This window comes from Globicephala melas, chromosome 10, assembly GCF_963455315.2.
Source record: "Globicephala melas chromosome 10, mGloMel1.2, whole genome shotgun sequence".
Classification (NCBI taxonomy): domain Eukaryota; kingdom Metazoa; phylum Chordata; class Mammalia; order Artiodactyla; family Delphinidae; genus Globicephala; species Globicephala melas.
The window spans coordinates 20,171,469-20,196,177 of NC_083323.1; the positions used below are offsets into that span (position 1 = coordinate 20,171,469).

At 44.0% G+C, this 24,709-nt stretch overlaps 1 protein-coding gene across 1 annotated transcript in view; it reads left to right on the plus strand.

Moving 5' to 3' along the window:
- The first annotated feature begins 21,529 nt into the window (after positions 1–21,529).
- The window catches only part of SLC5A8 (solute carrier family 5 member 8), a 62,643-nt gene continuing 59,463 nt past the window's right edge, over positions 21,530–24,709 (plus strand). The window contains exon 1 of the mRNA XM_030856262.2: positions 21,530–21,880. Coding sequence (XP_030712122.1) covers positions 21,530–21,880 — 351 coding nt within the window. The remainder of the gene's footprint in view (positions 21,881–24,709) is intronic.

The following is a 24,709-nucleotide window of genomic DNA, read 5'->3' on the forward strand; positions in this document are numbered from 1 at the left end:
TTGAGGTCCAGTTACTTGCGAATGACCAAAACAAACTGGGGGAAGGGACATTGGCTCAGCTGCCATCGCTAGTTTTACTCCTGCCTCAGAGCAATCATATACCAGCATCTCTCCAGAAAGCATCCTCTGTAACCATGGAGGTCGTGGAGGGAAAGAGGTAGGCCAATTAGTTTACTATGGTGTAATTTCCTAGGGCTGCTGTAACAAATGATCACAAGCAGAAAGTTATTCTTTCACAGTTCTGGAGGCTAGAAATCCAAGATCAAGGTGTCCGCAGGGCTATGCTCCCTCTGAATGTTCTAGAGAAGAATCCTTCATTACCTTTTCCTAGCTTCTGCTGGTGGTCAGCAATCCTGGCGTTCTTTGCCTTGTAGCTGCAGCACTCTAATCTTTGCCTACAACTTTACATGGCATTCTCCTCTGTGTCTCTGTGTTCAAATTTCCTTCTCCTTATAAGGATAACAGTCATTGGATTAGGGCTCACCCTCATCCAGTATCACTTAATCTTAACTTGGTTACATCTGCAAAAGCCCTATTTCCCAATAAGGTCACACTCACAGGTTCTGAGGCTTAGGACTTGAACATATCTTTTGCGGGGGGTGGGGAGGTGGGTAGGACACAATTCAACCCACAACCAGTCAGTATCCACTACACAAACTTCTAACAATTTTACTAGTTCTCTTCCTTCTTTGACTTTTCTACCTCCTGAGATTCACCGGAGACCTTCGTGAGTCAGCAGCCTAACTTTTCATAACTCCACTGTCTGTTATGTATCGTCAGTCACCTCTACCTTCCTCCTTCTTATCTTGGAAGAAATGTCTGGATAGGATTGTCGGATAAAATATAGGACACGTGTTTAAATTTGAATTTCAGATAAACTATAAATTTGTAGTGTATTTCCTAAATATTGCATGATGTCCTGAATTTTTATTTGCTGAATCTGGCAACCCAAGCTCCTGCGTCTGTCTTAAAGATCTGGAAGTTCTTTAGATGAGGCGTGTGTTCCCCAGTTTGCCACCACACTGAAATATCTACACCTGACCTATTTCATTTAGTTATGTGCCTGGCACCTGTAGGCATTTCAGTTTGTAACACCTATTCTGGAGTTGGAGGCCAGTTAGAAGGTCGAAAGTCAGGTGAAAGATGAGCAGAGACTGAACTAAGGCAAAAACATAGAAGTGAAGAGGAGAGGGGTGGATTTGAGAGCTGATAGGATGCAGAATAAAGTATTTGGCATCTGTTTGAATGACTCTAGTTTTACAGCCTGGGCTATCAAATGAAACTGGTAACTGAAATAGGAATACAGGAGGAAAGGGGAAAGTAGTAGCTTTGTACTTAGACATGCTGGGTTTGGGATGTCCTTTAGATGGTTGGATATGCGATGCTCAGTAAAGAGGTAGGAGCTGAAGATGTAAATTCAGAGCTATAATCACGTGGGTAGTAGTTGAGATATGAAAGTAGTTGGGACTTCCTAAAGAGAAACAATAGTAGTAAAAGAAAATAAAACCCTGTGGAAGACCAGTATTTCAAGTGAAGAGTGGAAGGAATCCAGCAAGGAAACAGACATGGTGAGGAAGTAAATGAATCAGAGTCAGCCATTTGGGCTGGGTTCTGTGGGGCGGTGCTTTTGCTGGCCTCGCCTGGGCTTATTGCACCTGCAGTCAGCTGCAGGCAGCCGCGCTGATTCTCCAAGTGCTTTACAAGCATCTGTCACTTGATGTTGTGTCACATTTGCCTTTGTTGCATTGGCCAAAGTAAGTCACGTAGCCAACCCAGACTTGGGGGGTGGAGAAACAGGTTCCACATCTGTGTAAAGGCATACATAGATGGAGGAAGGGGAAGAATTCATGGCCATCTTTACAATCTGCAAGATGGTTTTATTACCTCCATTTTATAGAAGGGAAAACTGAAGCTCGGAGAATTTAAATAACTTGCTATGCTTACAGGGCTCCAAAGTGGCAGATCCAGGATTTGAACTCAGGTAGTCTATCTCTGGTCTATACCCTTAACTATGTTACACCACCTCTCATAATAAACACCTTGCAATAATAGACACTCAACAAAAATTGGCTCTTCTTTTTTTAACGGTATAAAGGGCCTCAGAAACCAATATTAATAGAAATGCTTGTGGCAAAATATTATGCATCCTAATCAGTGGTGATTGTCATTGATTGATATTGATGTTTTTTAAGAACCAGGGTTAATCGTTATGAACTTTATTTAGTCAAAGGCATAGAGCAACAAATGTTGCTCTCAGAACCACAAGAGGTGGATAAGAATATAGAACCTAAATTGAAACCAATGCTAAATTGAGGAAAACAAAACCAGTAACATTTTGAAGGTAAGTTGGTTGTTTATTTATCTAATGATCATTTGTGAGCTAGTCCTCATACATTAACTTGGAACTTGCAAACTGGGCAAATTGTAAATCAGTTAATGTGAAATTAAAACCTTAAATAAATGCCACGTCCTAAGACTTATGGAATACGGCTCAGAGTTCAGATATGTATTTCACTTCTAAGTCACAGCAAAACAGTGAGAGGTAAGCAGTGCTCTAAGTGAATCTATGGAAGATAAATACCATTCAGGGATTCAGAGGAGGGAGCTCATGCCCTCAAAGGGGCTTCAAGTATACAGGCGGGACTAGCAACGGTGGGCACTTTGTGTGCATATGAATTATGACTTGAGTGGGAGGCACTTGTCTAGAATGCAGGTTCCAAGGCCCCATTCCTGCATATTTTGATTCATCAGGCCTGGAATGGGCTCCAGCAAGCCACATTTTCTTATCCTTACCCCCATGGGATTCTGATACGGGTAAGCCACAGAGCACATTTTAAGAAACAGATGGCAGTAGACCCTCAGCCTTGGGGAGAGTTGAACAGAAAGGAAGGTAAAGATAAGGCCATTCTAGATGGGTCCCTGATCACAAAGTTCTTTCAGTATGTTTCCTATACGTTATCAAATGTAATTCTTTCTTTGCATGGAGGTCTTTGTTTATTAGCCACTAATATTCTTCCGTAAGGTTTCCTTACACAAGTAAAATGATGATTGGCATGTTTGTACGTTTGTATGTTTGTACGTAACATTGTAGGAAATAAGAAAATTATCGGATAGACAAATATTCATCAATAGGGCACTGGCCAAATATATTTTCCAACAAGCATACAATGGAATACTTTCCCACTGTTCAATGAGGAAGCTTTTTATGTACTGATACGGAGGAAACTCAAAGACATATTAAGTGAAGAACGCAAGGTATAGAGGGATGTCTATAGTATGTTGTGAATTTAGGTATAAAGGAGGGGAGATATATATTGGTATTCACTTGTATATATAGAAAAACAATCTCTGGAATGTTATTCAAGGGACTAGTGAGAGTGGTATTTATTGGGGGAAGGTGGGAGCTGACTGGATGAGGGGGGCAGAGGTGGGAGAGAGAATTTTGACTGTAATTATTTTTAGGCTTTTAGATTTTTTGTTCCGGTGAACACATAATGATATATAGTCTCTTTGAAATGTTAAATGAATAGAAGGCAGGAAGAAAGAGCCATGCGTAGATTCCAGCAGGGTCTACTACGCCGTACTAGGAAGGCCATTTGGCTCAGGGCATGACACTCAAAAAGAGTCTCAAAATTCTACCTCCAAATGAGATTTTATGCCCATTCACAAAGTCTGCATTTACTAGCAACTTTAAACTGTGCCTCATTACCAAGTCACATCTTCTGTAGTATATTTCGAATTAATGTTTTTATAAATTGCAACTACCTTTTTTTTTTTTTGCGGTACGCGGGCTCCCCACTGCTGTGGCCTCTCCCGCCACGGAGCTCAGGCTCCGGACGCACAGGCTCAGCGGCCATGGCTACGGGCCCAGCCGCTCCGCGGACCGGGGCACAAACCGGGGCACGAACCCACGTCCCCTGCATCGGCAGGCGGACTCTCAACCACTGCGCTGCCAGGGAAGCCCTTTTTAAAAAAAAAAAATTATTAATTAATTAATTTATTTTTTGGCTGTGTTGGGTCTTTGTTTCTGTGCGAGTGCTTTCTCCAGTTGCGGCAAGTGGGGACCACTCTTCATTGCGGTGCGCGGGCCTCTCACTATCGCGGCCTCTCTTGTTGCAGAGCGCAGGCTCCAGACGCGCAGACTCAGTAGTTGTGGCTCACGGGCCTAGTTGCTCCGTGGCATGGGGATCTTCCCAGACCAGGGCTCGAACCCGTGTCCCCTGCATTGGCAGGCAGATTCTCAACCACTGCGCCACCAGGGAAGCCCACCTTTTTTTTTTTTTGGCTCTACTGGGTCTTCGTTTTCTTCTTTGTTGCAGCATGCGGGCTTCTCTAGGTGTGGCGTGCGGGCTTTCTCTAGCTGTGGTGCTCGGGCTCCAGAGCATGTGGGCTCAGTAGTTGTGGTACGTGGGCTTAGTCGCCCTGCGGCATGTGGGATCCTAGTTCCCCGACCATGGATCGAACCCGAGTCCCCTGCATTGTAAGGCGGCTTCTTAATCACTGGACCACCAGGGAAGTCCCCTAACTACCTTTTAAATAGCACAATTTGTACTCCATATTATGTTCTGTTTAAAAATTAACTTGTTAACTTATTAACTTATAAATAAGAAAACCTACACATCAAGTAACCATGTGTTTGCATTTCTTTACTTTTTTATACTGTCGGGAGCTTCACGATGTATTGTAGTAACCTGGACTTCTTTCTATATGGCTCTGTATCAGCCCTGACCTGTTTGGAGCTAACGACTGCACTCAGGAAGGCAGTCTGGGGTCTCCTCTAAGTTAAATATATGATTATTCTTCACAGTAGGATCTCAAACCAAAGTCTGGGTCGTGAATTTCTATGTGTGGTTAGTATGTAAAGGTGTGTGTTTGCAAACTATTACTTAGTTTGGACTGTGAGGTTTTTCTTCCTAATCCAGTTGAAAGAGACTATATATTTGTAAGTTCTGCAACCCTCACTGGATTGAAGAGAGTTCAGGATTTCAGACTGTGCCACCTTCACAGGATGTGGGTGTGTGTTTACTGAAACACACATGGCCATACATATGTTCAAGTGTCTCTTCGTAAGAAGGGTACAGTATAAACGGAACCTTTGCTTCTGCTAGATATGTCAGGTACTATGATAGGCCCTGGGCAACTAGAAAATGCCCATTTTCCATTTCCTTAAAAAAGAAAAGCTGACCCTTCCTGTTTTCTCAACCTTTGTGACTAGGAATTCCCTGTAACTAGAGTGGGAATCCTGGGAATGTGACCATGCTCTGTGGCTCACCTGCAAAGAACTCTGTCATTTAGCAAGAATCGGTCACGTGGGGATTGTATTGGGATTGCCCAATGCCAGCTCTTCCTAAATCTGCATCTGTATCAGCCCTGCTGCAGCCAGAGCTGCCCACACTGGCAGTGTGTGGGGACATCATGTTGGGGCTTGGTGTGTGGGGACAGGACACACAGTTCCTGGAATTTGCCCTGTTGGCCTCCCATGAGGTGGCCTCTGTCCTACTTTCCCAAAACTTTCCTCCAGCTAGTCTAAAGCTGGGATAATGAGGCTACAAATTATTTACTCTGAAAATTCTGACTCTCTTCCAGTTAAATCTTTAGTACATGTTAAATGATTTGCGTTATTAGGAGAGCCAAGGGACTCTAGCAGTGCATTTCTGTTTGTTTTTTTTTAGAACAGTTTTTATTTTTTAATTTTTTTAACATCTTTATTGGAGTATAATTGCTTTACAGTGGTGTGTTAGTTTCTGCTTTACAACAAAGTGAATCAGCTATACATATACATATATCCCCATATCCCCTCCCTCATGCATCTCCCTCCCACCCTCCCTATCCCACTCCTCTAGGTGGATACAAAGCACAGAGCTGATCTCCCTGTGCTATGTGGCTGCTTCCCACTAGCTATCTATTTTACATTTGGTAGTGTATATAAGTCCATGCCACTCTCTCAGCAGTGCATTTCTTTTAATTTTACTTAAGAGGAATTCATGGGGCCCCTTCACTTTGCATTAAGGATGAGAATGTGGAAAGGGGAGAGTGGGTAAGAGAACTAGCATTTATTTAGCACTTGCTCTATGCCAGGAAGTTTATATATGTTGTCTTTTGGGGAACCTAGACTCGACTGAGGTCTGTGAGGCCAGGGGCCATGCCTTACATATCTGCTAGCACAGTGCCTTATCTGTAGCAGGTGTCTTATGTTATTGAATGAAATGAATATATATATGTATATGTTATGCGCCCATGTCTGTCTGTCTGTCTATCTGCCTATCTATCTAATCTTTGCCAAAGCTCAGGTCATTTAAAATTACATTGACCTTTGTCAACTGAAAAAAAAGTGCACAACGAGAGCTGTGAGTTCAGTTTTATTTGGGGCTTACTGAGGACTATAGCCCGAGGGACAGCCTCTCAGATAGCTCTGAGAACTGCTGCACAAAGAGGTGTGGAGAGGGGGAGGTCAGTATGTATAGATGACTTTGGTGAAGTGGGTCTATGCAGTCAAGCATACATCTTGGTAGAAGGTTGCTGCTAGTCACGAGGAGCAGACGTCTCCATTAATGATTTTAGTGCCTTTCTAGGAATGAGAAGATGCAAGAAATTGGATTCATGAAATTTTCTCCTGAAAATATCTAACTCTCTGAAGACCTGTTCTGTCCGTCTTTCCCAAAGCACAGAGGGCCTCATTCCTGATCTCTGCCCTGAACTCCTTTCAGGGTGCGTTAAGGGTCAGCAACCGCAGTGGCTAGTGGCTTCATTCTTTTAGAACCAGATGGCGAGCGACATTCTTTAGTTTGCACTTTGGTCTGAGTTGAAGACCATCCCATTATTTCTTTATGCAATAGTTGATTTTATACTTAATTTCATGTAACTGCAGAGCTAATTAACTTATTATTATAGTCTTTTGAACCTGAAGATGTTTTCAGAAGTGTAAATTGAATACATCTCTGGGTTTGATGAAACTATTACTTTTTAATTAAAAATGGTTACATTGACTTTATTTTCATTACCCATAAAACAGGACTCTCCAGTCTTCTTATGGTGAAATTTTGGCATTAAGAGCAGTTGAAGATGAAGCATTCATATTGGAAAGTTGAATGTGGAGGGAGAGAAAAAGTGGAGTCACAGGAGGGAGCAAATAGGCTCAGCTTTCACCCCTCCCTACACTTCTTAGATATTTCGGTCACGATTTAGAATTAAGATGAACTAATTGGAGACATCATTCTGGGAATTCTTTATGCCTTATAATACTTTAAATATAGTAGGTCAGTGATTGATTCCCAAAGTTTAGTCATTCTGCACTGCAGGATGACTAAATTCACATTTGCTATACCTTTCTACCTGTATGTGTATTGATTTGATTTTTAAATCAACTCACTTAAAATTAAATTTTTTTTGGAAAGGGGACTTCATATTGTTACCATAAAATTGGAGACAGGCATCACTTGCTAAAAATTGAATGTAACTATAAAATTAAATCTAATGAAAACAAAACGTTAGAAAAAATTCTAAATAAACCTGTCTTTCCTGTTCTCTAAGCCCGAGGCTTGCCCCTTATTTAGAGAGCTGCTAAAAGGCCAGCAGCAAGCTGAGAGTTTACCCTGGAAGTGATCAGAAGGAATGAGGAGAATTTTGAAAGAAATAACTTAATTTAATTAAGTTAAATTAAATTTTAACTTAATTAAAAATTTTAATGCCTATCTGAGCCACACCTAAAATTATCTCCAGTAATATACATCATCCCACACATTGCAAAATGTTTTATCACAGAAGAAACTTCTCACGATTTTGACGTTTGCTGCATATACACAGGTTTTTTTTGTTAGAAACACCAGTCATGAAAAATGGAAGAAGTAGTCTTCCATGTAGAGGTTTAGATGTTTCAATTTAATGTGTCTGGTAGAAATTTTCCAGTTAAAAGTACGTTGGCCACAATGTCTCATCTTCCTTCTGTCTCTTAGAAGGGAAGAAAGGCAATACTAGTCAATGGGAATAAGGGACCAATGGCCCATTGTAGTCCTAATATCGCTACTGGTTTAGGAGGAAGTCCTCTTTCATAGAGGCACCTCCCACCTCTTAAGGGGAAAGAGCGGGAATGGTTAAATTGATCTCTTCTATACGTCGGCTCACAATTCTGATGATGTTTCTGCCCTTGAGGGTTCTTCTTCCTAAAGGTTTTGCCAGCTGTGGTCTGTGTCTGTTAGTGCCTTCTCCAGATAGGTCCTGGTAGTTCTCACTGGTGCAGCTCAGGTCTCTCATCTCTCCCTGCAGTTCACGGATACTTAAAGTCAAGGGCTGCAGACATTCACTTGATAAAGGATTACAGATTAGCTGCAACCACATACTTAATAGTGGAGCTGCATTAAATGCGTATTTAACTTTTGCATGAGAGAGTGCAAATCGGAAACTTGCCCCAATTGCCGTGGGTGGTCTTTATAAAGGCTTCTTCCAAGGCTGCCCTCACCTTCTCCTCCTAAGTTCCATCCTGTGGACAGTTTGTTAGGGTGTTGTGTGTGTGTGCGTGAATCTCTGTCACTGACTTCTCCCCCAGCTGGGGTGACTTGAACCTTATTCCAACTCCATCGTTTTACTGTCATTGGAATCCTGGTGGGAGGTCTCCATTCCTGAACAGACTGCATTTCTATCTGTGCTGATGATGCCAGCCCCCCCAACATATTCTCCAGTTTATTACCACTGGAGAATATGTATATGTATATACATAAATGTATATTCAATATATATCTATACGTGAGCTCATAAATGTGACATCTAGGAATCAGAATTGTTTTTCTTAAATGGGCTTATAAGTGGATTGGGTACGTATCATATTCTAAGTAAATGCTTCTTGGTGCAATTTTAGATATCAACTATGGATTTTCTTTCATGTGCAAAAATTAAAACATTGATTACACACTAGCAGAAATGATAATAAGCGCTGTTTATCACTTAGAAAGCACTTACTATGTCCTAAGTTGCTTTATAATTATTAACTCATTTTGACTTTATCATAACTTTATGAGCACCCACTCTGTGATTGTAAAGTACTGTACTTTATTACATTACCTCTAATTCTCACAATAATCCTTGAAGGTAGTTAGTATTGTTCCCGTTGTTGTGACTACTCCTGAGAAATGGCCAAAATTTGGTCTGGATGTCAACACTGATGATGTCGCACACACACCAAGAGGGTATGAAAACGCTTATTACTCACATAATGAGGCTTTCTGGGGAGAGCAGAGTGGCTCCCAAACAGAGCAAAAACTGGCTTGAGAGAGGGTAAGGAAAGGAGACTGGCTTGGGAGTTTTTGGTGGTTAGGGGTTGGGATCAGGGTGAGGGTTCCCACACGTGGTTTGAACCTCCCACCAACACCAAGGAGGGGCACCTGGGCTTTCTGATCCATTTCCGCAGATGCAGGGCAGAAGGGGAAGAGGAAGAGGTGAGGTTTAAAAGCTGTCAGTAGTCAAACATCAGAAAATGGAGTCAGACTCTTTATTATACCCATTTTACTAATGAAGAAATTGAGAATCTCTGATCTTATGCTTTGAATTAGGCATAACTTTAGATCATGTGTAATTTAGTCCACATTGTTCTGTGGTCCCATACTAGGCACCCATCTTGAAAATGCACACCCCTGATCATTTAGGGAAGTGAGAGACAGAGTAAAGCCAAACTACCATCGCAATCTGTCTATACTAGAGGGACAGAAAAGCAGTGTAGCCTGGCATGGTGGAAGGCTCGTGGCCTTTAGAACCAGAGGTGACTGCTTATTGTTTAGCTTTACCACTTACCGCTTGTGGGTCTTGGGCAACTTACTTAGCCTTTTTGAGTCTTAGTGAAACAGAACATCAGAACATCTCTAGTGATGTGAACTTTATGAGACACCCCATTGCATGTTGGGGAACTCTGTTGGAAAATTGTTTCTTAGATAGTGGATTTCACTATGCTGAGTTTGTTTCTCTGAACAATGGCAATATCAAGGCAGGTTATCAGGAATTCTAGAGTACAAAGACACAACTGGCCATCTGGAAAAATTATTAAAAAGGACTTTGGAAAGTAGAGATTAGATCCAGGGACGTAAGGTCCAGCTCCTTAGCAAAGGTGAGATGAAGGTCCTCCTCAGCCTTTGGGGGAATCCAAAGGACACTACCCTAAGTGAGGAGAATGTTGAAGTGCCTAGGCCATTCATTCATTACTGGCAATAATTTTGGTACAACACTGGGGTTTGCTCCTCAAATATTGCTTCAACCCTGTCCCAGGAGAGTTTAATTCTCAGGCTGGTTCTACATCCTACCGTTTTTGCTGTTGTTGTTGTTGTTGTTGTTTTGCGGTACGCGGGCCTCTCACTGTTGTGGCCTCTCCCATTGCGGAGCACAGGCTCCGGACGCGCAGGCTCAGCGGCCATGGCTCACGGGCCCAGCCGCTCCACGGCATGCGGGATCCTCCCGGACCGGGACATGAACCCGTGTCCCCTGAATCGGCAGGCGGACTCTCAACCACTGCGCCACCAGACAAGCCCTGTTGTGCTTCTCTGAGGCAAAGAGTGAGTTGTAATCTGAGAAAGAGACAATTCAAAGCCTGATGACATCACCGTCTTCCTCGTTACCCCTCTTAATTTATTTTTTTGCGGTACGTGGGCCTCTCACCGCCGCGGCCTCTCCTGTTGCGGAGCACAGGCTCCGGACGCGCAGGCTCAGCGGCCGTGGCTCACGGGCCCAGCCTCTCCGTGGCACGTGGGATCTTCCTGGAGCGGGGCGCGAACCCGCGTCCCCTCCATCGGCAGGCGGACTCTCAACCACTGCGCCACCAGGGAAGCCCGATCCTGTCTTTTTATAGAACCCCTAAATGCCAGTGTTCTCTTGGGCTTGTTGGTTTCTCCAGAAAGGAATTCTCTCCAGTCCTGCCTGAGAGAGTATAAAAATCTGGCAGTCAGCATACTGGGATCCAAATAGTGGAAAGGATGGGGAGGGTGTCTCATCATTCTTTAGGCAAACATTTTCTAATCCCTGTTTTCTAGGAAAACACCCCACTCCAGGCCTTAGCTGTGACCGGTTCCTCAGCTAGAGGTTCTTTAGTTTAACCTTTCCAGGAAGGGTATTTTTAGTTTTCTGACAAGAAAATGGAGAGGGAGTTACCTGGCTGCCCAGAAATGCCTTCTAGTTTTTCATTCTACCTCCCATCCTTACCTTTAAAGGTATACGGCATCTCTGTTTCTGACTCTTCCTGGGGGGTACTGTGCTACAATCTGTTTTGTTCTTGTTGGCCTCCTTCCCTTAAGGTATTTAATAGGTGAAGAAATCTAAAACCCAAGTCAATTTCCACTTGTTTATCTGCATTCAATCTTTCAAAATTGTCCTAACTCTTTATTGGCAGTCATATCTTCTCACCTTCTCTTTGTTTATTGTTTTTTTTAATTCCTTTGATGCCATTTTAGTTATCTTAGTGCTGTTTCAGGAAGTAGTGGAGTATGTGCAATCAACATATTTTATTAGACGTTGTTCCTTCTTTGTGCTTAACTTTCTATACCCAAAAGAGGAGTTGAGATTGCTTGCAATAAAAGATACATAGGCAAAAAAGATTGAAATCTGGGGAAAACAACAGAAGTCAAGCAGCAAAAGAAGGGAAATATCTGTGCCAGAAAACCAGGCTAAGGATGTGGGCTGTGATAGCACAAGAGTTGGCCTTACTGAGCTACCATAGCAGTTCTGCTAAAAACAGAAACGTAAGGAGTTTCGTAGCCCTCATTCCCTAACAGGAAGCACACTAGGGCATCAGATAAAATGCCTCCTACTAAATGTATTGAGCTGGTTGATCCCATTACCTAATAAAGTACCTAATACTGCAACTCAGAATTGATTACACTGAGTTGGTTAGAGTGAGACTCAGATAAGAAAACAAAATAAAAGAAGCCCTGCGGGAGTAGTTCTGAGTCATTTACACCTCTCCCAACTCCAGCCCTGTGGTGACCCTGGGGATGATGAATGTCACCTAGCACATCAGTAAACAAAGGGTGTAGCAAGTCATCTGTCACTGAAGCCACCCCCAACCGTGCACCCTGAGGGGATTCAGGATGGAGGAAAACAGGATACTGGCCCTAGATAGTTAAGGTGTATACCGAAGGAGTGACTTCAGTAAGCCCAGACTCTTGCATCTTCCCAGATATAGCAAAGCACTAAATGCATTAACTTGGGATGTCTGGGTTTCTTTAATTAACAGTAATCTTTTGATGTTCTGACTACTTGGTTTTTGTTGCAAAGACTCCTATATATCCTGGTTCCTCCCTTACCTCTTCAGAGCAGTTCCTCAGAGCTATCTGAGAGACTATCTCCCAGGCTTAAGTCCTCAGTATGTCCGCTGAATAAAACATAATTCTCAGCTTTCAGATTGTACATTTTTTTTTTAGTCTGCAACACTGACTCTTGTAACTGCTTTAAATTCCCAACTTTACTCAGTGTTCCTAGGTGGAAGTGTAACGGAGCAGGACACTGTGGGGCCTTCCCAGGACAGGCCCTTCCCCCATAGCCTCTGCTTTAGCTCCTCTCCAAAGTACCTAGATAACAGTATTCGATGCACGTTTCCTGAGTTGTTTTACAGATGTGAAACCCCCCTCACCAAATGGAAGACGGTAACTACTTGATGACCATAAGCTCATAGCCCCAGGCCTCCTGGAGCCTAAGGACTGATAATGTGAACCCCTGAGATACCACCCTGTTCCCTCACCATCCGCTAATCAGAGGATTGTGCATGAGCTGATCACATACCCTGTGATGCCCCGCCCCCCCACCTGGGGAGCTCGGGGCTTTTTAGGGCATGAGCCACCCGTCTCCTTGCTTGGCCCTGCAATAAACCTTTCTTTGCTCCAAACGCCAACGTTTCGGTTTGTTTGTTTGGCCTCACTGTGCGTCGGGCGCACAGACTTGCGCTAACAATTTTGGCGAAGCCAGCCAAGGAGTCTGTGCCTGTGGCAGGTCGACCCCAGCAGGGGGCAGCCCCTTCCCTGAGCCTCCAGCAGCTGCCAGAGCCCATTTCGCTCTGGAAATCTTGGAGGCACTGTCCCCAATAGGCGCCGGCCGCCCATGGCACGAGGCTGTTTGGAGCCAAGAAACGTCTGTCTGGAGCCGTGGTCCACATTCGGTGTCATTGGGTGAGTCACTCCAGCTTGCGCAGGCTGGGAATTCTCTCCACCGCATCTGGGCTGCTTCCCTTGCGGGAAGTGAGCCACTGGGTCCACTTTCTTTTGAGAGCCGGGCCAATCTGTCTGGAGGCCTCCGTCTGGGAGTGGAAGCAGAATTTTAGACTATACCTCTTCAGATTTTCTGTCTTTGTGACCGTAGCTTAGTTGTGTGTGGTTTTGTGGGTATCATTTTGGGGTGAGCCACTCATGGTCCATTCTCCTTCAGGAGCCAGGCTGCTCTGGAGCCTCCGTCTGGGAAAGAAAGTGGAATTTCTGGACCGTGGCTCATCTGATCCTTTGTTTGTGGGACCATATGTTTGTGTGTTAGTACTTGCATTGACCAGTTGAGACGTCTTTGGAGAATAATGGGGTTCATGTGTGATGACACCAGGGTATCCGTCCCTGTTGCATTAGTTTCACCTGAGGCAGAGCATTGGTTGGGATTTTCCCTTTTGAACTAGACTTGGTCATTCATTTAGCTTCATCTCCGATGGGGCATTTGTTGGGGTTCTCTCCTTTTGGACTGATGGGGCATCGGTTGGGAATCTTCCCTTTGGGGCTAGGGAACTGTGACCCTGAGAGACCGATTTGAATTCCTGTTTGCTTGCTATTTGATAACACTGGCCGTGAGTAACTAAGTATGGGTGATCAGAGCTCTGTTCCATCTTACAGTCCCCTGGGGTATATTTGCAAAACTAGGAGATCTTTAGCTATGCTCCCTAAATGAAAGAAAATGCCTCAATACTCTCTGAGATCTGGAGAGCAAAAGCCCTTAACGGTTCGGCTATTACATCAAAGTTGGTCTTTTGCAATTGCTTTTATCTTGGGGGGGTGTGTGTGTATGTGAATGAGTGTCTCGGTACTTGAGTTCAAATCCCTTTTTCGCTTCCTGGTTTTGCTGAAAGTGGGGCATGCGAATGTGAGCAGATGATATGTATTATTGTCTATTACTGTTATTTGTTTAAACTGAAGTGGATATTTGGGACCTGGAAAAAAAAAGAAAGTTCCCTGAAAATAGCCCAAGATGGCTAGGTTTTGTATAAGTAATTAAAGGAGGAATTTGCATTCCTCTTCCTGTGCCTTTGAGATGTAAATGATCTACCTGGGATCTCTGGAGTTTATCTAATCAAACTACATTGCTTGGAACTGAAGAAAAAAAGGGATGCAGGAATAACATTAAAAAAAAACCAACCCTCAAAACTGCTAGGAATGCTTCCTCAGCCAAACTTTAATTCATAAGCTTCATAAGGGATCATCAAGAACAAATAGTAAAGCCTTAGTCATCTGAGCAGGCAACTTTAATGTATTCCAACTGTTCTTTGTAAGCTAGTAAGTTTGTATTGTAATACCGCATTCATAACTGAGTTTTTTTAAGTGACGCTATGAGATCTCTAGTATTGTTTGTTTATATGTCTGTGTACACATTATCCATATGAGATATCTCTGCCTTTGGAAAGTATTATCAAAATTGAATTTGTAGGGCTTCCCTGGTGGCGCAGTGGTTGAGGGTCCGCCTGCTGATGCAGGGGACACGGGTTCCTCCTGCCCGGGTCCAGGAAGATCCCACATGCTGCGGAGTGGCTGGGCCCGTGGGCCATGGCCGCTGAGCCTGTGTGTCCGGAGCCTGTGCTCCGCAGCGGGAGAGGCCACAACAGTGAGAGGCCCGCATACCGCAAAAAAAACAAAAAAACCCAAAAAAACCCTGAATTTGTAAAGAGCTCTATTTAATTGACTTTAAGTGCTTACAAAGTAAATATAAGAGAAGCTAGACAAAATGAGTTTCAAGTTCACATGAACAGGGAAATACTCTATTAAGTTAATACCTGATATTAAGGTTAGTTTAAGTTTGTTGATCTAATTAATATAGGTGTGTCTTTAGAGTCATCAACATTAAGTATAATATGTTTACCGCACCTAGGTTTAATAGAAGTTAAATGAAATCTTGTTATATCTGTTGCAAATCTGTCAGCAAGAAAAATAACTTGGTATGATGATTTCAACATCCAATTAGGTCACTCTCAGGTTTCCAAACTTCACTTTTAGAAATCCTTGGGAAATTCTTTTATTTATTTATTTATTTTTGAGTGGCTTAAAAGAACAAACATTTATTACCTTACAGTTCTGCAGGTCAGAAGTCTGACATGGGTCTTACTGGGTTAAAATCAGGGTGTTGTTACAGCCGCTCCTCTTATCCAGAGAACCTGTTTTCTTGCCCTTTCCAGCTCCTAGGGGCAGCCTGTGTTCCTTGGCTCGTGGCTTCTTCCTCCATCTTGAAAGCAGGCAAAAATCTTAATGCCGACAAGCACGGTAAAGTAGGGTCAATACAACAGCATGTTTAGCACTTCTTTTAGGCAACAAACAGTGCTGGGTTCTGGGGACTTATGACGATGAGCAAGCCCAGTCCCTTTTCCCAAGGAGCTTGTTTTACTCTCACAGGAGATAACAAAATGGCATAGATGTTTGATAGAGGAGGCACCTTTCAGAGCATCTCACCAGCTCAGCACCTCCCACATGGGAAACTAGTGCCCCTTCCTCGCTCTCAGGGTGAATCTGTGCAGCCACAATGGGACCCCTGCCCTTCCGGCCACTGCTGATGGGATTGGGGTCCAGAGACATGGGACCTAAGCTGCACCAATCATATTTCCTCTCCAAGGGATTGAGAATTAAGATTCAAAGGTGCTAATCAACCTCTGTTGTTTACTGAATTAAGGGCATATAAGCACTGGCTTGGACATTTCTGGCCCTATAACTGTGGCAGTGCAGAGAAAACCCATCTGGAGAGAGAGGGGAAAATGGAGCAGGTATGTAGAGTGGCTTTCTAGTTCCTGCTTTTGGACTCATGGAATCTATGAGATTATCCTGCATTAATAGCCTTGATTAAAACGACTGCAAGACCATACCAGTATGAAGGCCAAAAATGCAGTACAAACATGGTAAAAGTGCTCAAGGCAGGGAGAGAGTACATCTGGTTGTGGGCTGGTAGGATTAGGAATAGTGAAGTATTTCATGAAGAATGTTGAAAATTGAGTCCACCTTTAATGATGGGTGAGACTCTTATCACCCATCTCACCCAAGAGGAGGTGGGGGTGAGAGCATTTATACAGAACCATAGATGGGAGAGAAAACTAGGGGGGAGGCATGTGCCAAGGTGAGTGGGGATGGTTGTCTTCTTGTGAAGGTTTGAGTTCCTCGCATGAGCTATGACCCGTGTCAGCGCATTCTAGGTCCTTTTTCCACTTGAGCATAATTACCAGCAAGTGTCAGTCTGTTCCCATTGACCTCCCTAGCTACTCTGCTTTAAAAAAAATTAAAGAGGCCATTCAGAAAAACTCTTATATTTCTACAGAAGACAAAAACATGTGTGAAGCAACTAATAATACAGTGCTGTAACTTTCAATATAAATTTCTTATTTCCTTGTTTCAGGATAAATGGTAAATAGACATGTTCCCAGCAGTGTGAGGTGAGTAATAGGAGTACCAAACATCATTTCACTCCAAGGAAACCTGTTTGGCTCTGTTAGCCATCTATATCTAGAGCCTTCAGATGTAGTAGGCCACCAATTTTCAGGGCCACCGATTACTTTTCTGGGGAAAAAGTTTATTTTGAAATATTTTTAAAACATACCATAAATGGGACTGGGAAAAAGGTGTAATATAAACCTATTGTGGTTTAAGTTGCTGTTTTTCACAAAATATTAAATGTGAATATACTTCTAAAACCTGAATAAACTGTGCAGTTATAAGGCATTGCATGAATAAGCTTATTATATATTTTTATATGTTTATAAGTACACTGATTAGTGAGAGGGATAAAAGTGAACTCAGTAGGAAAGCTCTGGAGAGAAACAAAAAAAGTGAGACCTTCTACCCTATAGCTAATATTATTTACCTTATTTAGGGAGGGACCTGGTTTATAAACTAAAGTAACTTTTAGGCCATAAGCCAATGATGTTTTAAACTTGAAGGCAGCTCATGTAACTTTCTTAACTGCTGACTTGTTAATAATTTTAAATATTATTTGTTCCCAAACCAATCTTTTTTTTTTTAATTAATTAATTTATTTTTTGGCTGCATTGGGTCTTGGTTGCTACGCGCAGGCTTTCTCTAGTTGCAGCGAGCGGGGGCTACTCTTCCTTGCGGTGTATGGGCTTCTCATTGCAGTGGCTTCTCTTTGTTGTGGTTCACGGGCTCTAGGCATGCGGGCTTCAGCAGTTGCAGCACGCGGGCTCAGTAGTTGCAGCTCGTGGGCTCTAGAGTGCAGGCTCAGTAGTTGTGGTGCACGGGCTTAGTTGCTCCGCGGCATGTGGGATCTTCCCAGACCAGGGCTTGAACCCGTGTCCCCTGCATTGGCAGGCAGATTCTTAACCACTGTACCACCAGGGAAGTCCCCCAAACCAATCTTTATCATAGCCTTGTATTTAGAATTTCTGTGAGCTTGAAATCCTGTCCTTCCTTCACCAAGTGTCTGACACAAATATAATCCCATTACAACGGATGTCATTGCAACATTTTGTGTGTCACGGGAAGTGTTTCCTATTACCGCCATGACTCTTCCTTAAAAGAATGTAGTCTGTATAACAAGACAGTTGGGGATAGTGCCTGTACCTAATCTTAATGAACTTTGACTTTACAACATCCTGTGTACTAAGTGTGTTCCTAAAATCAATGCACATTGATTATAAAACCAGCAGATCACATGTCAAAATGCACTTGAGAAATCACAAGGGCTGTGAGCGACTGAGTAAGGGGTAGCCCGCTGTGACCGGGCACCGCAGCGTCCCTCTGTGTCCCCCATTCTGCGTCAGCCACTTCACTCGCGCTCCTGTCTGCTTCTGTGTGGCCCTAGTGTTAGGGGTCTTCTGAGTGGTTTCTTGAGGAGAGAATAGCTGTTTGTCAAAACAAGAGGAAAAACCAGAGACTATCAACTTTAAGTAGAGAAGGGTAAGGTAGGAACTAGTCATTGGCACAGTTGATTTGTGTTTTTAAACCTGAAGACTTCTAACTTTGTCAGCTAAGGATGACCCATGGGGAAATAATAAACATTCCTGGCAAACTCTGAGAAAGAAGTTTGTTTGGTGAAGGTTGTGGTTAAGTTAGATGTGGCAGAGACTGCTGGCCATCCCAGTGTCTATTCTCCTCTTCTTCTTTAGAAGTAGGGCCCCCAAATTTAGTTTGGCCCGTGGCCCCTTAGCACAAAGACTTCATTTCCCAGTCTCTCTGGCAACTAGATGTGACCATGTGACTAAGTTCTATTGAATGAGATATAAGTGGAACTGTCACATAAAATTGACGGGAAATGTCCTTGAAGGATGTGGACATACCCTAAGCAGCCCTTTCCTTCCTCTTGCTGAGATGGAAATCAAATCTGAGGATGGTAGAACTGTAAGAGAGGAGTTTGGATCCCAAATCATTTCATGTAGCCTCACCCCTCTCCCCACCTCAATCCTCAGCTACTTATCTTTGGACATATTTAAGTGTGAAAGAGAAGTAAACATTTATCTTGCTTATACCATCGTTATTTTGGTTCCTGTCGTTCTCAGCCAAATGCAATATTAATTGATAAAATGGGTAAAAAAATCATAATGATAAAGATAACTGCTGTAGGTCTAAATGTAGCTTTAAAATAAAAAGTAGTTCCTGATGTAGCTTCACTCATTTTTCCTCCAAAATGTCTATGAAACACAGAAAAAAGATGAAATTTGCAACATTAAAACCCAAGACTGAGTCAATTTATTTGAGAGAATTTCCTAATAATCCCTTCCTTTGTCTATTCACATAGTCAACAAATATTTTTTAAAATAACTACCATGTACCAGGTTTTAGACCCAGGGAGTATAGTGATGAACGAAAGAGAGAGAAAGTCCCTGCCTTCATGGGGCTTCTATTCCAGTGGGAGAAGACAGACTACAAACAAGATAAACAAAGAACTATGTCAGATTGTATTTGTATATTAAAAAAAACAAAAAACAAGGTAAGGGAGTAGAAAGCGATAGATGGAATGGGCAGGGAAGGTTTTTGGAGGAGATGACATTTGACCTGAATGAAGTGAGGGTCAGAGTCATGGTGATATCTGGAAGAAGAGCATTCAAGGCAGAGGATGCAACACATGCAAAGGCCCTGAGACAGAAACAGGCTTGGCATGTTCCAGGAACAGTGAGAAGATAATGTGGCTGGAGTAGAGTAAATGGAGAAAAGAAGTGGTAGGAAAAGGTGTCTGAGAGCTGGTCAAGGGCCAGAAAATGTAGGATGAATTGCTAGGAAGTCACATTTAACTGGACTAAAAAATGCATCGTGGTGCATTTTGAAAAGGAAATGTCTCCCTAAAAGTAGGTGGGAAGACCTCTTGTCCTCCCCACAACTACTACTACTATGCTGGGTTCAAAGTCATAGCATCTCCCATCATCAGAGAATTGGACAGCCAACACTCTGTTGTCTGGGTGTTTTCCACCAAAATGCCTCTCTCTCCATACAATCAGAGGCCATCATCTCCAGAGAACATATCATCTCACTTAATCCTCTGGCAGGACGCTAATGGGGGTAGAGTACACTGGCAGCGCACAGTGAATCTTGGGAGGGGTCGTAAAGTAAAGCACTATAGTTTGTGTGGAGATGGAAGAACCCCAGATGTAGTGGATGCTATAACTTTTATGGTGCTGTTTCATGGTGAGAGTTTGAGCTCCAGGCGGTGACAGTAGGAGAAAATACTGTCTCTGTCCAAGAGAGTCATAATATTATAGTGCAAACATAGTAAATTTCACACAGTTGGGACATAATTCCAAACCATGTAGTTGTTTAAATAATTAAATTACTTGGATTTAGCTTATATTTCCTTCTTTATTTCCTTTCAAAAGTGTTATACACATAACGTCAGTTTACAAAAAAATAGTCTGATACAGCTTTCTTCACATACTAGGCTGGGCTAAATGCATTCTGTGGATTGCTTACCAAGGGTCAAATGCTAAATTATAAAGATGTATGAAGATGAACAAGGATGGCTTGAAATACACCTATGCCAGGGCTTATTTGGCCAGAGGGCCTCTTAGAAGAAAAACCTGAGGATCACATTGCTTTACAGGCATGACTCATGTTGTTAGTAGTATTTCAAGGCAAGCCACTTAAAATACTGAGTGCTACTACCGGAAATGATCTTGTCTTCCATATGCTTTCAGGTATCTTCATTTAGGTGTACATCTTTGTGCCTACATTTAACATGTGTCTACATTTGTACTCTACAAAGGTATAGCATTGTGATTAAGAGAACAAATTCTGTAACAGACCTGGATTAAAAATCTTAATCTCTACCGTTTCCTTGGGAAAGTGTTTTGGCCAGCTTCCTTTTTTGAAAAATGGAGATGATTTCTATATCAAGGGTAATAGTAAGAATTACACTGGTTAATGTACAAGGTGCCAAGCATGTTATATGTCACATGGTAAGGCTTATTAAATAGTAGGCTTATTAAATATTTCTGGTATTATAACAACTATCATTTGTAGGAGAGACTGTTGGGAATCAAAATTGTTTGTTGAATGAAAGCGCAGGCAACCAGTAGCACAGACTTGTTCCTCTCCTTTATAACTGCTTACGTGCCTAAGGACCGGGTCCTCAGCTCACTGCACACTGTCACCCGAATCGCCCATCAATTTATCACGTAAGGCAATCGAAAAATTCCAGGTGTATCTTCCCGTAAGGACCCGGTCTATTGAACTGGAAAGCTAAAAGTAAAGGCGTGTTAGCAAACGGTATTTGTAGGGGTGGGATAGCAGGATGGGAGGGAGATGCAAGAGGGAGGAGATATGGGGATATATGTATAAGTATAGCTGATTCACTTTGTTATAAAGCAGAAAGTAACACACCATAGTAAAGCAATTATACTCCAATGAAGATGTTAAAAAAAATAAAGGCGTGACAATTGCCCTTCGACCCACCTCTCCCATAGGTCGCCTGCTCATTTAAATAGTGCGTTCCCTCGGGTGCCACTTGATAAAATTGTCTGGGCGCTCCTTGAGGATTCGCCAGAGGCGGCTGGAAGCTCCAAGTTCACCTGCCCAGGTGTCCGCGGCCCTCGGGGAGCCACCCTGGCCTGGCACCTGGGGGTCGGGTCCCCGAAGTCCCATTTCGGGGGGCTCTGCTGGCTGCGGTGGGCGCAGGGGCTGCTGCCAGAGCGTACCCTCCTTTCCCTTTCGCGAGACGCTGGGTGCCGGCGGGGACCGACACCTGCCTGACGCCTCTAATCCCCCCAGGGCGCCACGCCCGCCGCGCGCGGCTCGGGAATAAGTGAGCGCAGGGCGCGCAGGTGAAGTTCCGGCTCCGGCTGCGAGCCGCGGAGCCTCCAGTTTACGCGCAGGGCCCCGGCAACCGCGCGGCCATGGTCTCGCCGCGGGGCATCGGCACCTTCGTGGTGTGGGACTACTTAGTGTTCGCCGGGATGCTGCTCATCTCGGCCGCCATCGGCATCTACTACGCCTTCGCGGGGGGCGGCCAGCAGACCTCCAAAGACTTCTTGATGGGCGGCCGCAGTATGACCGCCGTGCCCGTGGCGATGTCCCTCACCGCCAGCTTCATGTCGGCTGTCACGGTCCTGGGCACCCCCTCCGAAGTCTACCGTTTTGGGGCCATATTCAGCATCTTTGCCATCACCTACTTCTTTGTGGTGGTCCTCAGCGCGGAGGTCTTCCTCCCGGTATTCTACAAACTGGGAATTACCAGCACCAACGAGGTACAGGGTGAGGGAGGGCCCGGGGAGAGGTGATGGGGTGAGGGGAGTACTTTTCAGCTCCTGGAGGGATTTTCCTGGGGGCAGGCTCACCACCACATCCAAGTCTCTCTCCGTTCATATCCATCACCTCTTCTGCCCGCCCCTTTTAGGGAGAGGTGTCCTGTAAAGGCGAAAAATAATCTCAGGACTTAACATTCATGAGCTCAGGGGAAGAGAGAGGCTCCCAGGGTAAACGGAGTTATTTGGACTAGTGCTCAGTAAGGCCATTTCTGCTTTAACATCTTTGATTCCAAGTCAAGGGGAAAGATTTTTCAACTTGTTATCTTGGGGAAGGGTAAGTCTCAGCTCCTCCTCCTTGAAAGGAATCCCCTCATTCCAGGTCCTCAGTCCACTCACTTTTCCAGGAAGTACGGGTACTCTCCCCTCCATCCCTCTCGCAAACATGGCTTCCGCGGAGAGTCAGGCACTCACATGGTTAAGGTTCCGAATCTCGTGTTTGAGACCAGATTCTATGCTTACTAGCTGGGTAACCTTGGCTGACTTAATTAACCTTTTGTGCCTCTTTCTAAGTCTCAAAATGGGAATAATTATACCACCTACCTCACCTGGTTGTTGGGGGGATTAAATGAGATGATGCAAGGGCAGCATTTAGAATGGTGTCTGGCACAGGGTAAGTGCTGAGTAAATGTTGACCGTAAGTATTGGGGTGATGGTGGTAGAGATTGTTCCCTTGGGATCACTAGGAAAATTTGGCTGCAGAGTTCTTAAGCATCTCCGCCTTCTCTCTCTGTGGAGAGATGATTAAGGGAAACCATCTTTCTAATTGCACAGGTCCCCTGGTTATAAATTTTCTCAAATCGTCTGCCAGAAAGGGCTTTGCAAAGATAGTGTGAATGTTTGGTTTAGTTTAAAGAGCTGTTGAATGGGAGTGTCAGGGGAGGATAAAAGTTTAGGGGAGTGGTCGGGCCCAGTTCCATGAGTTCCATGGACAAACCTGCAGAAGTGGTCTCTCTGACAGACCATTATCCAGGGACCCCGAGCCTCATTCTCAGCAGCCACCTTGTCCTCGAGTCCATGTAGTGTTTGCCCCAACCCAGAGCCACTGGATGGTGGTTTCTTAGTGAGGCTGGTTCAACTGGTGCTGGGGATGGGCCCCAATGGCACAACAAGTGTTGGTGACACACTGCCTGGGCTCTAGTGAACTCATTGCAGGGTGAGGTGCCCCTGGTGCAGCACTGCCTTCTTTGCACTCTGGTCATGGTGTTTGAGAGGGTTTAGTCATCGCCCCAGAAGTGAGCAGGGTAGAGTTTCTTTGTTTTGCTCAAAAGTGACAAACTGATTACCCCAGACAAACTCAGTTTTAGGTCTTTTTTGTTGCTGTTGACCCTTATATTGTTTTGAAAAAAAATTAATTTAGCATTTAATGATGAGAAGTCAAAGAAAATTCCAGATTCTGACTTCTTCTGGAACTTAAAAGACTAGTGACACTGGGCCCACATTCCCTGTGGCAACAGGAACCCCACTTTACAGCCGTTTCTCTCATTCTCTATTAATTTCTATATTGAGGTCTCTTCATTGTATCTGCATGGTTACTTTCTTATGGTAGAGAAATCTATCTGCATTTAGGTCTTTATCAAAAATGCAAAAGGGGGCTTCCCTGGTGGCGCAGTGGTAGAGAGTCCGCCTGCCGATGCTGGGGACATGGGTTCGTGCCCCGGTCCGGGAAGATCCCACGTGCTGCTGAGCGGCTGCGCCCGTGAGCCATGGCCGCTGAGCCTGCGCGTCCGGAGCCTGTGCTCCACAACGGGAGAGGCCGCCACAACAGTGAGAGGCCCGCATACCGCAAAAACAAAACAACAAAACAAAACAAAAATGCAAAAGGGAAAATGGAAAGGACTGAAGGGAGTTCTTGCTTTGAGGGAGATGTCAGAGGACATATTTCTTAATGGATATGAGGAATATTTCAACCTGGTAATATATGAACGCCTGGCTGATCCAGTTGGTGTATTTTACCTGATGAGATCTGTAGGCATTTCGAGTCCGTGAGCTCTGATCTGTAGTTAACCAACTCCAAAACCCAGAAAGGGTTTGAAGAACCTGGCAAGAGGACTTCAGTCCCCATAGGTGAATGCTCCTCTCATAATCACTGACCTGTGCCGCTTCGGGTGAGCAAACGTTAACTCAACCAGAAGCAGATTTCCCACACATTTGCAGCGGTGGAGGCTAAGTTAGCAGAGTTCCAGCTAAAAATGGCAAAAAGCAAACGTTTACTGAATGCTTAATACAGGCTGGGCACTGGGTTGCCTGTTTGACATACATTATCTGACTCAATGCTCAAAATAATTCTTATACTGTGAGAGCCCCATTTTGCAGACAGAGATTCCGAGTAAGTTAAGCTACACAAGAGAGCCTGAAGCAAAGTGGACACATGCCTAGAGGCTGTGCAGTGGTGCATACTGGCTGCTTCTGAAGGCTCCAGTGAGTGTTATAACCCTGCGTGGAGTTTAGAATGGTGCAGGCAAAATGGGCTGTGGACACACTGGGGGTGTCCACGCCTAGTGGATGCCAGGCCACCGGGGACAGGGAAGTTAGGTAACGTGCTATGTCCCTGGCAGTTGGTCATGGAAAACACTTTCTTGTGGCATATTTTGTTTGTTTTATGCTGAGAGGTGGAATCAACTATACAGAATAAGAAGTCCAGCATTGAGATACCCTGGCATTCTTGCGCAAGTATGAAATCTTTCCCTAGTTCCAGATTGTTAGCTACAATTGGCTGTTCAGAAGCATTTGTGATATCTATTTATCACTGCCTTCAAGGTGTAGTCCTGG